Source organism: Clupea harengus, chromosome 1 (assembly GCF_900700415.2).
Source record: "Clupea harengus chromosome 1, Ch_v2.0.2, whole genome shotgun sequence".
Classification (NCBI taxonomy): Eukaryota; Metazoa; Chordata; class Actinopteri; order Clupeiformes; family Clupeidae; genus Clupea; species Clupea harengus.
Genome location: NC_045152.1, coordinates 25,594,499 through 25,608,507, shown reverse-complemented (window position 1 = coordinate 25,608,507; position 14,009 = coordinate 25,594,499). Strand labels below are relative to the sequence as shown.

Genomic DNA, 14,009 nt, shown 5'->3' with positions numbered 1-14,009 from the left:
ATACCAACACGATGTTCAAATCTCTGTAGCAAAACTATGATGATATATAGAGTTGAAAGCAGCATTAAGGTCTAGAAGAAACAGTACTGAAATGCACCCATGATCAGATGAGATGTCATTCAGAACTTTGACAGAGGCCGTTTCAGTGGCCTTCTTTCTAGTTTTCGAGTAGTTTAAGTGTACGAGTCTGGTCAGTGTACCATGGGGCGATTATTTTTAGTTTTCTTATTCTCTTTCACAGGTGCAACAGTGTCAAGGGTTGAGCAAAGCACCCTTGTGACACCATCTGTTAGTAGGTTGATATGAGGTGGGAATGCAATCAACCTTCAGTGCCTGGAGTTCTAATTACATGTTGAATGTAATTGGGTGATGATCTGAAAGGGCAGTATTTTGAAGTAGAACTATAGGATGGTGAATTTCTAAGCCATATGTTCATAAAAGGTCACAGATGCAGAAAACAGGCTTAGGTTAAGAATAGCAAAAATATCAACAGGTTGACTAAACAGACATGCTTGGCAATGAAAGGCGAGACAATCAGACAAGGTGAGATGGTCCTGTCATGGCTTAAAAGCTGAGGCTGATGAAGTGAGTGGGAGCAGGTGTGCAGGGACAGGCGCTGGTGATTAGTCATTATGGGCTATTTTGTGTTTTGTATTTTGTGTTTGTGTTTGTGTTGTGTATTTTTAGACAAAAGAATATTTCTGTAACGTAATAAAACGTGGAGAAGGTGAAAGGGGTGTGCAGACTTTCCGGCTTGATTGTATGTCTTGTTTATCTGAATAGCACCCCAACCAGAAGGGGGTGCTAGTTGTAGCCAACTCTGCCAGGCCCTAACAGAAAACCCATATTTGAATTGTTCAGCAGGTCTGTCAAGTTTGCTGCTAATACTAAATCAAGGTTATTTATAGTATTAAATAGTTGATCAGCCAGGATCATAATTAGTTTAAAAAGCAGGAGCACTAAATGTATCCAAATATCAAAGCTCAGACAAGACAACAACCACAGAACCTGGCTAATTAAAATAATCCATCAATAGCTCCATCAGAATACAGAGAGCACCAGCAGTTCATTACAATTCAATTCTGGAAATCAGTAAAGAAAAGTAGTTTAAAGAGAAATAGATAGCAATAGTGCCCTATAAGACCATGGGGATATAGTGCCCTATAAGACCATGGGGATATAGCCCACTCATGAGATAGATGGGCAAATGATGGCGATTGGACAGGACCTAATCGATTCGGAAATGACAGAACTAAGAGGTTTCTGCTCCAAAGAGGATTAAACGAGCTGGAAATGCTATTGAAGTAAGTTTATTTCTGTGGTCTGATGTGTTTTGCATTACTGCCACACATTCCAGTGTGTTTGCATTTATTTACCTGCTCTATGCTTTATCGTGGTTAAATTTAGCCCTCAACGGATACTTTTTACAGGATGCCTTGCGTAGACTTATGCATAACACTGAAACAACACAAATAAATATGATCCACTGACAAGGTATGCTTGTAATGTGTTTTATAGGCATATCATCAACTTGAATTCTTAATCTAAATTAACTTCTAATAACTATTCCTTTAACACTGGGCTACTGAATGGCGTGTTGATGGCTTACACGCATGAGGATGCTGAAGTCATAAAAGGTGAGTTTCAGGTCTATCCTTGTTGGTGAATATGTCTAATGTCCTAAACTTAAACCATACATTTGTTCAATGTACTGTTCCAGGTTGCATAATAAATCAAATGTTTTTTCTCCCTGTCTCAAGACCTACTATGAAAGCATTTTGATATCTTCCCCAGTTATTCTTAGGCTTTTTCCAGATTGGATGTTTTCAGTGGTCTAATTTCTCTTTGCCCCATACTTTGCATATGCATAGGACCATAGCTTGAGTTCTACAATCAAAGGAAGAGGCTACCCTATGAAGGACCACAATAGCAGATCTGATGTTAAATGAGTACTCCATCTTGGATTGAAGGCCAATGTGGGTCGCCTGGCCTCCAGCCCATAGTAGAGAATCGTCTACACTCTACACTGTGTGGGGAGCTACAGAAAATACTGGATGCAGACCAGAAGCACCTTGTGAATCACCATGCATGTGTTTATGTGGATAGATTTGCAATGGATACCACAGCGTAAGGAGCTGGGTCCTTCTTGAGAATGCTCAAAAGTGATTCCTTTACGCTCACTAAAAGCCTTTTAGGCTTACCTGACCCAAAGGTGTGAAATGTTCCCTTGAAAGCACCCCCAGGAGATTATTCACCATGGCAACTAATGGCTCCAGGCAAGCCCCCAAATCTGCTACATATCTGGGAAGATCTGGGGTTGTGTGACAGGACAGCAAACTCCCCGACACACCCAGTTGTCTGTGGAGTATCTGGGTGTACACCCAGGAGTGAAGGAGTCCCGGATACACCTCTTTTCACAAACTTTTTGTGTGTCACAAACTTCACACAAATAATTTTCACCAGGGGGAGCTCCAGGGTATGGCTACTTATAGGCAGTCCCTCTGGCACCTTGCACTAGGCGCAGATTAGGACCCGTCACAACCACCATGAATGTATGAGTAATAATGAACATTTCAGCAGGAGGACCTTTTGAAACTTGTCATTAACCAGATAACGGCACGCTGGCATTTTCATAGAACAACTATTTAAAAGCACAGATATTACATACATCACAGAACAGACTCTGGGCCTCAATGTCGGTGGCACTGACCGGTCTACGCAGGCCATGCTGTAGGCATTGACCAGTCATGGAACTTCATGATGCTTGGGTCGGAGCCTAAAGCCTGGAAACACTGCTTTAATCTGTGATCTGTCTGTGATCACTTGTTTTAGTCTGCACGGATTCCTTTCTGAAAGACGGAGACAACACCAGCTGCACAATTTAGCAATATGGCCCGTGCTTCATCTCCCCCAGGGACTTTTTTTCCTACCATAAGTGGTAATAACCTCAGCGCAGTGGGATTTTCTTGACGATTCCCACCAGTGCTTAGTTTAGCCGCAAAATTCTTTTGAATCAGAGTGCTAATATGGAAATGTGTGATTTTTTTGTGTTTAGACATACGAGTGAAATACTACTGTTGAATCATTTCATGGATGCACAAGACCAACTCAACAGGCTCAATATCCTCAAACAGATTGTGCAGTACTCCAGGTAGGAAACCAGAAATGGGATGAAAGATCACTCTATCAGTGACATTAGTGGAAACTATAATGTATTTATCCGCATCCGTATTTATAATGTCTTTGTCCATGCTACTGTGGAAGGTGTGGAGCTGTCCACTGCTAAGGAAAACATTTGTGAGAAATAACTACCCTCTGGTAATGCCGATGAAATGAACTGTACATTCCAGTGGACACAGAGCAGTGTATGTTCCAATACTATAAATGCTTCAAAAATGTTTAAAAATACTGATCTTCTTGATAAAATTGAAGAAGCCATATGGCCTTCTGGAATGTACATGTCTCATGAAGATGGAACATATTTCACAGAAAATCAGTTATTGTCAGCAGCAGGATAGCTGAAATGATCACTCATTTTGGATGTGGATGGCACGATTAAGCAATGATTGAAAAGTGTTTGCAAAAACACTAGGAAAAATATCTGTGAAACATTTGACATTAATCAGTCACCTACCTTTACAGGCATTATGTGAAATACATGGTGCTGTCTCTAACCCCACTATAAACCCACCCTAAACTAATTTGTTGGAGTAGAGGAGTCTTATAAATGTATCAATATTTATTTCTTTATACTGTATGATTTGCCTTTTAAAATGTTAAAAGATGAGGAGCAACACATAAATGTCTTAACTGAATAACACAATCTTTGCGGGTTGGACTTGACAAACTATTTAAAACAGACTATTTTTTTTACCTCTGTGTCGGAATAAACGTATTAGCGTCATAAACCTGCCATTTCGAGGTCATAAAAATTTAAGTTACCCAAAACCTTTTTAATGCATGCACAACTGACCTTTGAACATTCACATTTAGTACATTAACTGCAAACACATACATCTTATGCAGAAACTAATGTAAAACAATATCCCAAATGGCTAATATCTAGGTCAGGCTTTAGGCCAAATGTAATACCGTATGCTGGCATGTGGCAACCCCTAATTATTACTGTTACTAGACCTGTTTTAACAGACAGACAAGAATGCCAACTTTCTGAAATATCTCTGGTCGTCACTCACTTGAACCAATCTAGTTCTGTTAACCAATCTATTTTTACAATGGGAATTGTGAGCAATGTTTACTGTCTAGGGGACTTAAAGACAAGTGCCTCTTAACTATTTATTTGGTGTGCAAAGCTGTAAACCTCCCTATTCAGTAAGTGCAGTCTCATCTACAGTGGTGAGCAGGCCCATGCTAATGATCTCAGCAAGTGGAAGCAATTTATTGCAGCGTTGCAACACATTAATCTTCTCAGCAATCCAACTGATGAATGACCCTGGCCAGCCGCCCTGGCAAATCCTGTACTCCCTTAGGTATGCTGAGATTGTCCCTGTTCATCTAAGAGATGCACACTAATTTCCTGCAACATTGAGGTGTCTGTCTGAAGGAAGGTCACATCTCCACCTTTAACATTTAGTAGATTCTGAAATTTGAGAAATTCATCTTGGAGAATTATGATTTCAGTAAAGATTTCAAATTGTACTTCCTGGGTAAATGCCTTAATGGTTATGAGCTAAAAGATGCAAGCTGTGGCTATTTGGGATGTTGTTTCCCAGAGACCCTTTTTTGTTCTTCCATCACTGACAACATGAAAACTGGTACACATCTTTATGGCGTCATCAGCATGGAGAATACGAGCAAACAGCCAGAATGTACATTCTAAAATCCAATAATGCATTCTTACTATACATTCCAACTTTCACATACTGGATTGCATACCTTTCCAGAATGTCTTCAACTTCAACCTTATCCTGAACTGTTTTTCTAACTCTTTGAAATTCAGTGTGAACCCCTTACATGTTGATCAGAAGTTGTACATGAAAAGTAGATGTGTCAAAGGGGCAATAATATGGGCAAGAGTGGAACCCACTCTGACTAATTAAAGTTATTCTGTGAGTGGGTGGATGACACAATGATCAGGATTTTATCTAAGTAACAACCTTAAACCTGATTTCCACATTGTCCATTGCAACCACACATTGCCACAGCCACTCTTCTACCTTGCTAACGTGCTAACATTAGATAGCTGCCTCAGACGGCTCACAAATCCACTCAGATTTATTCTTCAGTTACAATAATTGGGGTTTTACATTATACAGTGTCTAACTTTTAAAAAATCTAAGCAAAAAAAACTCGAACAAACTAATTTTAGGTACAAATACAACCATCTACGGAGTTTGGTCCGCCATCTTTTTTTTCAGCGTTGCACTCTTTGGATATTAGCATAAATGGGATTTGATTGGCTAACACCTGCACTTGCGTATTAGCATTAATGTAATTTGATTGGCTGACTCATGCGTTGCCTCTCGAACAGTTGAACTTTTCTCAACTTTCGGTGCAAGCAACGTTACCAAAAGTCAAGAAGTCAAGAAACGGCAACAAAATATTTTGCAGGAATGTCTTCTATCGTTTTGACAAGTAACCATATAATAAGCAGGATAATGTTTAGTCCGCCGGTCAGTATCGGAACATAATTCACTACGAATCTCAATGTCTGACCTCAAATGTTTGACCGATTTTTGATGTTTGATAGATTTTAAAATCTATATTAACTGAAAAGACCACAACAAAATAATACTCTAGTGTGTATCATAGTTTATTTTGAAGTATATCTTATTCATCATGGGGACAATAAAGTAGAGACATTAAAACAAAAGCAAGTATGTTTATGCAAAATTAATACTGTCATTCTGAAACTGCTTATTTTCCAGTAAACCTCTTCACATACACTATACACATACAATGCAATATACTGGCATATGCACATCAATATCATTGGATCTCATGTTGAACCCTCTTACTCTCTAGTCCCCCCCCACACACATTCATTCATTGAAGAATGACAGCTAGATCCAAACATACAGTGGAGTGAAGGCTACCTTTTCAACCTCTTCATCAGGGGAACAACTCACGCAATTGATTATATTAAGGTATTCATTCATAACAATAGACAAAATCCCATCCATATTCACAAAAAGCTATGTAAAAATCTATGAATTCAGTACATTTTTTGGTACTAGACAGCTCCTGTTAAACAGCTCCTGCTTAAAAACAGTATCCAGAGGCTTTTTGATTTTGTGAATTTCCATTTCTACTTTTTAAACTGATAGCTTATGGATTGACACACATAAATATACAGAAATGGAATAATAAGAAACAATGTCTAATTTCATGTGATTTCAGCATTTGATTAATCCTCCTAAAAAGTCACAAACTCCCCAAGTGTCTCAAACAGAGGCAGGGAAAGAGAGCTGAGCAGCACAGTCCTTGCCAACACGCACAGGTGCGACTCTCCTGTCTCCAGACTAGGCGCTTCTTCGTTTTAAGGATATTGAACTGTAATGCCCTTCTAGTTTAGGAATGAGGTATATCTATTGTCTTTTCAAGACCAACAGGTAGACATGGTACAAATGTAAATGATTCTAAGTGCCTCTGAAATGTTACAAAGTTGGATGTGACTTCCTAAAGTGAATTAGTTAACAGCTTTGTTTAGATGGGAGGATTGGATATCATCTACCTAAAGGGACCAGTACTAAAAATATCCAATGTCAATATATTTTCTGAAAGTCAAAATGGTACAAAGATGTGGTGGCTTCCCGTATCAAAGTTCTGCTGTCCCTGAAAGGTCAACGGCTCATGTGATGGCCTGCTGTGCCAGTGACTGTTCATGTGGGCAGGCCTGCTCTCTACAAATCAGTTGCTTTAGCAACTCCTTTAGTTTTTGGGAGAAATTCTTGTTCATCCGCTTATATAGCAGAGGAATAACGAAGCTGCTGGAGAAGGCCAACAGCATTGACATACACCTTAGAAAGGAATGTGTGCTGCTGTTCTGTCTGCTGAACTCCCTCCCTGGGTTCAGCATTGTGTGGACAAGCAAGATCATATAGTACGGAGTCCAGAGCAGGATTTGGATGCAAACCGAAGCCAGTAAAAGACTATGAGTCGAGGGGTCCAAACGGGCTGAGTCCAGGTCCAGTGGAGTAGACTCCTTTCTGATGCGGAGAATGAGTACCAAAGCATACAGAACAGCCATGACTGGCACCACATAACCAATAAACAACATGATGGTGTCAGCTGCCTCCTTATTTTGCATCTTTGAACACTCGATAATTTTGGTGGACACATGGTTGCACACGTAGAAGAGCAGCGAGGAGAAGCTGGTGAGTACAGCGCCACCCCAGACGAACCCACACACATGCTTAGTGTTGTATACACTAGACATGTATGTCCGTGGGAGCGCCCTCTCTATGTAGTAGTCCAAGCTCAGCAGTGTGGTAGAGTACATGATCACAAGGGAGGATATGTTGAAGAGGATGAGGAGAGTGATATAGATCTCATTGTTATGCTCCCACAAGGGCCACTGGGTAAAGCTAGGCCCCAGAAGTTCCACTGGAGCAACAAGGTTTAGCATCAGGCCAGCTATGGCAATATTCACAAAGTACACATCTGGCATAGTCATGGTCATCTTATTAGAGAGGTTGACCACCACCAGTAAGGTGCTGTAGCACAGCCCCACCGGAAAGCAGACGATGAGGTAGATGAGGGAGAAGACGGAGATGACGAAGCCCAAGTCTTGACAAAGACGATAGTCCACACTGTCTAGTGTTTCATTGTGGGCCATGCAGCTCCACATGGTGGGGACTCAGAGATGAGGATTAGCTTCAGTTGGAGGGGTCTGCTGGTAAGAAAAAGGACAGAATGAATTGGAAGCCAGTGATTTTTTGTCTCCATGCTGCCTTTTTGTGCCTATCCTAAAGACCTGACACTTCACAGGTAAAGCCTGTATTGAAACCCTCCTGGACTGTGTCCTATCCATGAATCCTAGCTAGCTAAAAGGGATATTTTGGTGATACATTTGGCAACACTATGTTGTCAACGTTGTTGTTACATTTTTCAAGCACAATGATATTTCAATGATGCTCTAATATATTGTTTCTCCTGTGTGGGTTTGTCTATTTTGAGGAACTTCATGATGCTTGAATGAAGAAAACAATATTATCGGTTATCAATAACTACCTCAACATTAGTACAAGCCCTTATAACAGGAGTAATGCTTAAGTGTCAAAATTCAAATTGAACAGTGAAGGGTACCTGAGAGTGAGCTATCGTCCCCTCCATCACAGGCTCCAGGAAGCCAACTGGACTCAAGAGTCCTCAGCCTCTTGACAATTTACATCTTTGGAGCTTATGTTCCTCAACCTGCCTTCGAAGAGGGAAACAAAAGTAACAGGTTGTCCTGGAGATCAATATGCAGTCTTCATATGAATCTATAGTTGGGTTTCCAGACAACTGCAATGCATTTTTTATGCACGTTCATAAACATTTGGCTAAAGGAAATGTGCTACCAGTATCATAAAAATACAGAAAATGTGAGGTTTAATGTGCGGTTAATTAAATGGTTGCCACTTGTCTCAATTAGGGCAACCTGGTGCTCATCCTACTGCAAGACTGCAAGTTTAAGCTTCTTGGCAGAGGCAGCCAGATTGTGATTTTAAATCCCCTGGTACTTCCTGGAATCCATAATGCCTGTATGTGTATGCGAACAATACTGCCAGGGCCTTTGGAGGAGAAACAGCCCCACAGCATCACAGATCCTCCCCAATATTTAACACTTGGTATTAGGTGTTTTATTTATTGCTACGGCACACTCATCTTGAGCACTTAGAGTCCTCCGATATACACTGCACTGTAATAAAGACATCAGCTACGAATTTCTTCATCCACGGACACTTTTCTCTTCAAAACATCGGAAACACCCTTCCCCCAAGGACCGGTAACTTCCAGTGGAACTGGGCATTTAGCGATCCTATCATACTCACTACCTGGCTAGGCATACGACTGTTATACCTTTGCCATTTGTACATGTATTTGATTTGTTCAAACTTTTGAACTGTGGTAAATGTTCATGGTTATTTGGTAGTTAGCTCCACCACACCATCCAAGGGTTATTGTTAGTATTGCTTCACAGACACATAAGGTCTTACATACCTTATTAACCATTTCCCTTTTCTAACTTGGCACCGTAATCATACAGATTACACATACATTGGACTTCACATAGCTACACAAGCGAAGGGAACACTCAAACTTCGCGCTTCACAAAGACTCATCCTTTATTCATATCACACACACACATTCTTTCTGGCGCGCATCTGACAGCACACACTCGAGCACACAAGCTCACACAGACACACACACACACAAACACACACACACACACTCCCTTCAATTAATTAGTTAGTAACATTTAGTTTGATTATATATTGTGTGATTTTACCTCTGATCTTTGTGTAAATACATACTTTGATAATATACGCTGGTCTATTTAATGTTACACAAGTATGAATGCTGCCAAACTCTTCTATTCAGAACTCCAAAGACCTTCAACCTTGCTATTAATAAGGTAACTTTGGTTATAGTTATTCATTTAATTATTAATCAGAGTTCCAAATTGATAGTTTAAATATATTTTATGAGACTGATTTGTGGCTGATCTTTATTTTGACCACTGTGGAGGACACTACACTTTGTGTGGCTCCCCCTGTGTTCAACTTCACTGATCTGCTGTTGTGTTGAATGGCTGATGCAGGTCCTTTGCCTGTTGTCAGAAGAGTACCAGTGTTGTCTTGGTGGCCCTCGTGAAAATAGTATTACTATTTATGCACAATTGCCCCCACATTTATTCGCCGCCTGCTCACAAGGTAAGGTACCTACATTATTCTGGTGCCCGTGTGAGGATGGTTCCCATTGTACCTACAACAGTTATGTTATAGCTTTTATCCAAATGTGATGAGAAATTTTCAAATGTTATAGTTGTTGACTTGACAGCACCAGTGGTAAGAGAAGTGTTAATTATTGAGGTTATCAGAGGGGCAATAAAAGGACAGGTACGCATTCATTAAGATTGTTATTATTAAGCTGGAGTTTCCTTATTCTGCACTGATGATTTCTGCATAACATGAAATATAAAATGCCGGAGAGGTTTTTTTTTATTGAAGGATGTGATCAGAATGCATCTCTTTATGCACAGTAAGACCTGTATTTTTTGACAACCGCTCCAGACAACAACCCATGGACCCATAGTGGACAAATTAAACAGTCCCACGTCGTCAGGGGAACAAAACTGTTGACAAATGAAACAGCCCCACGTTGTCTGGGGAACAAGACTGTTGACAAGGCTGAAGACAAACAGTACTTGTAATGGCCCACTAGATCCACTAAGCATTAGGAGCAGGTCAAGAATTGGAGTTAATTAAAGTAGTGAGTTCCTCTGGCTTGACCGATATGACATGGCACGCTGAACTTTTGATTTCATGACAGGCAGGTAGGTGTCAAATAGCACAACTTTGTGGTCTGAGATGGGTAGTTCAGTGGCACTGACACTGTAAGGTGTAACACCAGTGCAGCAGACCAAATCTAAAATATGGCCTTTAGTGTGGGTTAAAAGGACACATATTGGGGGACGCCAAAGCAGTCAAACAAGGCCATGAAGTCTTTAGTAGATCGGCTGGAGGAATTATCCAAATGTAGGTTAACATCTTCTTTTCAGGATGACATTAGAAAACATAGCACTCAGTAGTATAGTTGGTCTGTACAGTACCACAACAACACTGGGTGAAGCCTCGCAGAGTTTGACAGCCAGCACTTCAAAGGAGGATTGATCAGGCATAAGGACTGGAGACAGTTTAACATTCTTAAGATACAGCAGTGCAAGACCGCCTCCCCCTCTCCCAGAAGGACTGGATTTACAGATTATAACAAATCCCAGCGGGGCTGCTTGATTAGGATGTAGAGACCCTAATGTTGCACTAATTTGACAAATTTACATTCACGGTAGCTGATGTAAGGCTAAATAAGAGAGAATATAACACAAAAGTAGTGCTCAGGTTGTACTTAGCCAACGTCATGAGCTTGTGTGGTGAATGACATTAATTTGCATGCATTTTTGTCACCAGGATATAAATAAAAATATATGAAGTGGGCTCTTATTGAATGAAGAGGGGATCCACTGTCTTTCAAAATCGTAAAACCAAAATCCTCGGCAAATCAGTTGGTGTCTGTGATGAACGAGGGTTTGTATCGGTGGCAGTAACTGAGGGGAAGATATTTTTTTGTATCCCTAATGACCATTTTCTTGAAGATGCACGCACATGAAGTACATAACCACCCACAATGAAAGATTGTCAATTGTCTTTTAATTACCTTATCGGTGTGGTTAAACAAGGATCATTTGCTGGGGTTGGGGAGCTGTTTGCCCACGTCTCTTTTTTGTTTACAGCAAGGCTGCTTGATTGTCTGGGCAGAACCGAACAGCAAAGTGTGCGGTGGCTTATTACGGCCTGAGTGTTTATTGCCCCACTCCCCTCCACTTTGTTGAATTATAGGTTTTCTGAAATTGTGTGAAATACACTGCATTACATTAATGCAATTGTACACAATATATATATATATATATATATATATATATATATATATATATATATTTATATTTAAACCTTCACTTCTTGCCTTGAATAAACCTTTGCTTCTGTCACTTATGATTTATGGATACCTATTCTGAAAACATGAAAATCTATCTCTGTCATATCAATATCCACACTTAACATGGCAAGCCACCTTGTACACCTAAGTATATATATACATTTTTTTTTTAAGTTATTGGATTGGTAAATATTGTTATTATGAATGTGTCAGGCAGCCGGAGAAGAACCTGGAGCACTTCCAGAATACGAAGATGATGAAGACAGTGACTGAGCTCTCAGTCTCTCTCTCTTTAATTCACCTACCCTTCCAATACTCAATAAAATAATTTATAAGAACTGAAATACTGAGAATCTTGAGAGTGCTGTGTCTTGCATTAGACATGAATGTATAAACATGTTTTGGTATTTTAAGATACAAATTGAAAAACATAATTCTAGGTTGGTCCCCTAAAGGTTCCTGTAACGTAACCAAAACGTTATGGGAACGTAGCGCAGAGATCTAGAGGGAACGTACAATTTCTAGCTGGGTTAAATGTAGCTTAGTACATAACTGCTTTACCAGTTTTGTTTACTATTCGATGTAATGTCAATAATAAGTAGCCTATGTATCTCAATGAATGTAGCCTTTTTCTCCCAAACACCATCACACGCGCCCATCCCCTCCGCGCACCTGACGGCTGACAAGTTTGCTAGTTTTATGCAGTTTTAGGGAGCCAGGCCAACTGATAACTTGTTAGCTAACATAACGTTCAAAGCCCTGAGTCAGAGGTTGCTCAATGATACAAACTACCTAACCGAATACTTTATTCAGCACAGTGAAATTCAGCACATGTTTACTTGTAACATATGTGCTTAAAGCCAGGCTAACTATGGAAACAACAAAGTTATCATAAACTCACCAGGCATGTATTTCTTGGCAGCCGCACAGATCATTTCGAGCGTTGAAAAGTTACAAACATTTCCCCCTATATTTCGGATGAAAATAAATAACTTTTCGTTATGCACAGGGCAAGGGAGAAAAGTTTTGAGAAAAAAATCTTTCACAGCGTACGCGACAGTAAATCCTTCAAATAATGTTTGAATTTGAACTTCCGAGAAGAGGGCGACGACACAGCTATCTACCTACTATGCGAATCTTATAGAACAACAGTACACACGTGACCCTCCCCCACCATTGCCGTCATGAGTTCGGTGGGGCTTGACTAGACCTCCGGGCAACCATTGGACCAAACAAAAAGACAGGAAGTCTGCCATCCAGCGACACGCCTGCTCACACAGGAAAAAACACACACTATTAGAGGCCCCTGCAAGGGAGTCGCTCACAGTGCCGCAGTTTGCGACGTACATGACCGTACAGTGATACTTTAACTTAAACGTTAGCGCTTCAGTAGGTATGCAGAAAGTAACCATATCAGTTAATAACTGGTCGCTGTAGCCTATCTGAAATTCAATCCCAAAAGCAACCCGTAAATGGGTGGATTTTAAAAAGTGAAAATGATCTCTTAAAGAGCGATTAAATCTGCTGTTACGCTACTTACACTTAATAGAGAACATACTTTCCTACTCAATTTTTGTTACATAATATCAATATTTTCACACGACTTTTTAAAGAATATTTCCAAACAAAACTGTGGAGCCCAGTAGCCACTAACTGCCTATGTAAAAGCAAGATATCACAAAGACAGTGATAAAATCCTGAAATAATTGTAATGTGAATAATTCATAGCCTATACCACTAATTTAATAAACGTAAGGTATTATGTTATGGAGCTCTATTTTTATAACCTAGGCCTAACCTAGGAGAGATAGAGCTACAACTTTTGAATGACTATGAATATTACTGAAGAGCTAATTGCTTTTTTATTTTGGCTGTGAAGTAGCCTAATCTCCTACCAGGGTTGCCTGAAAGGGGATGCTGCAATACTAAAAGCAGAGTTCTATAAAAGTCTGTAATTACCTCTTACGGGTAAGCCTAATGCACCACAATACTGTTGAATGAACTTTTTGCATTAATATTTATGCCCCCAATCTGAACATACCCCCACCCACTTTCTAGCCAAGGCAATATGGATGTGCACAGCTTCAGCAGTTCTGCAGATATTGTGACAACAGGACAACTGAACAACAATAACGAAAATGGCAGACCATGGGCAGAAATGTACTGTTCCAGGCTGTGAAGGGGATGTCACCACTTTTCATTCCCATTCCAAAGGACTGAGCTGTCAACGGGCATGTTTATCTTTAACAGAATCTCAAACAACATTCATTCAAAATTGTTAGTGTGCTCTGCACATTTCACTCTGGACAGTTTCCCTACACCTGGAACAATATTGAGCAGGCTTTGCTCAG

The 14,009-nt window shown here is 40.1% G+C and overlaps 1 protein-coding gene across 3 annotated transcripts; it reads right to left on the bottom strand.

Moving 5' to 3' along the window:
• Positions 1-5,757: 5,757 nt before the first annotated feature.
• Positions 5,758-12,916, bottom strand: gpr146 (G protein-coupled receptor 146). 3 transcript variants are annotated; one of them, XM_012826455.3, is made up of 3 exons: positions 12,560-12,916; positions 8,269-8,380; positions 5,758-7,855 (listed from the first exon to the last, which is right to left on the bottom strand). In XM_012826455.3, the coding sequence occupies exon 3, from the start codon at positions 7,808-7,810 to the stop codon at positions 6,812-6,814; it is 999 nt and encodes a 332-aa protein (XP_012681909.1). In that variant the 5' UTR covers positions 7,811-7,855; positions 8,269-8,380; positions 12,560-12,916; the 3' UTR covers positions 5,758-6,811. The 3 variants fall into 3 exon arrangements, with proteins under 3 accessions (XP_012681909.1, XP_031429252.1, XP_012681910.1); XM_031573392.2 differs by having other exon boundaries at positions 5,758-7,852; positions 12,560-12,915; XM_012826456.3 differs by having other exon boundaries at positions 5,758-7,852; positions 8,269-8,376; positions 12,560-12,915.
• Between the last annotated feature and the right edge of the window lie 1,093 nt (positions 12,917-14,009).

What these genes read in the sequence shown, in the direction of transcription:
- gpr146 (XM_012826455.3), bottom strand. Translation starts at nt 7,810, where the DNA reads ATGTGGAGCTGCATGGCCCACAATGAAACACTAGACAGTGTGGACTAT.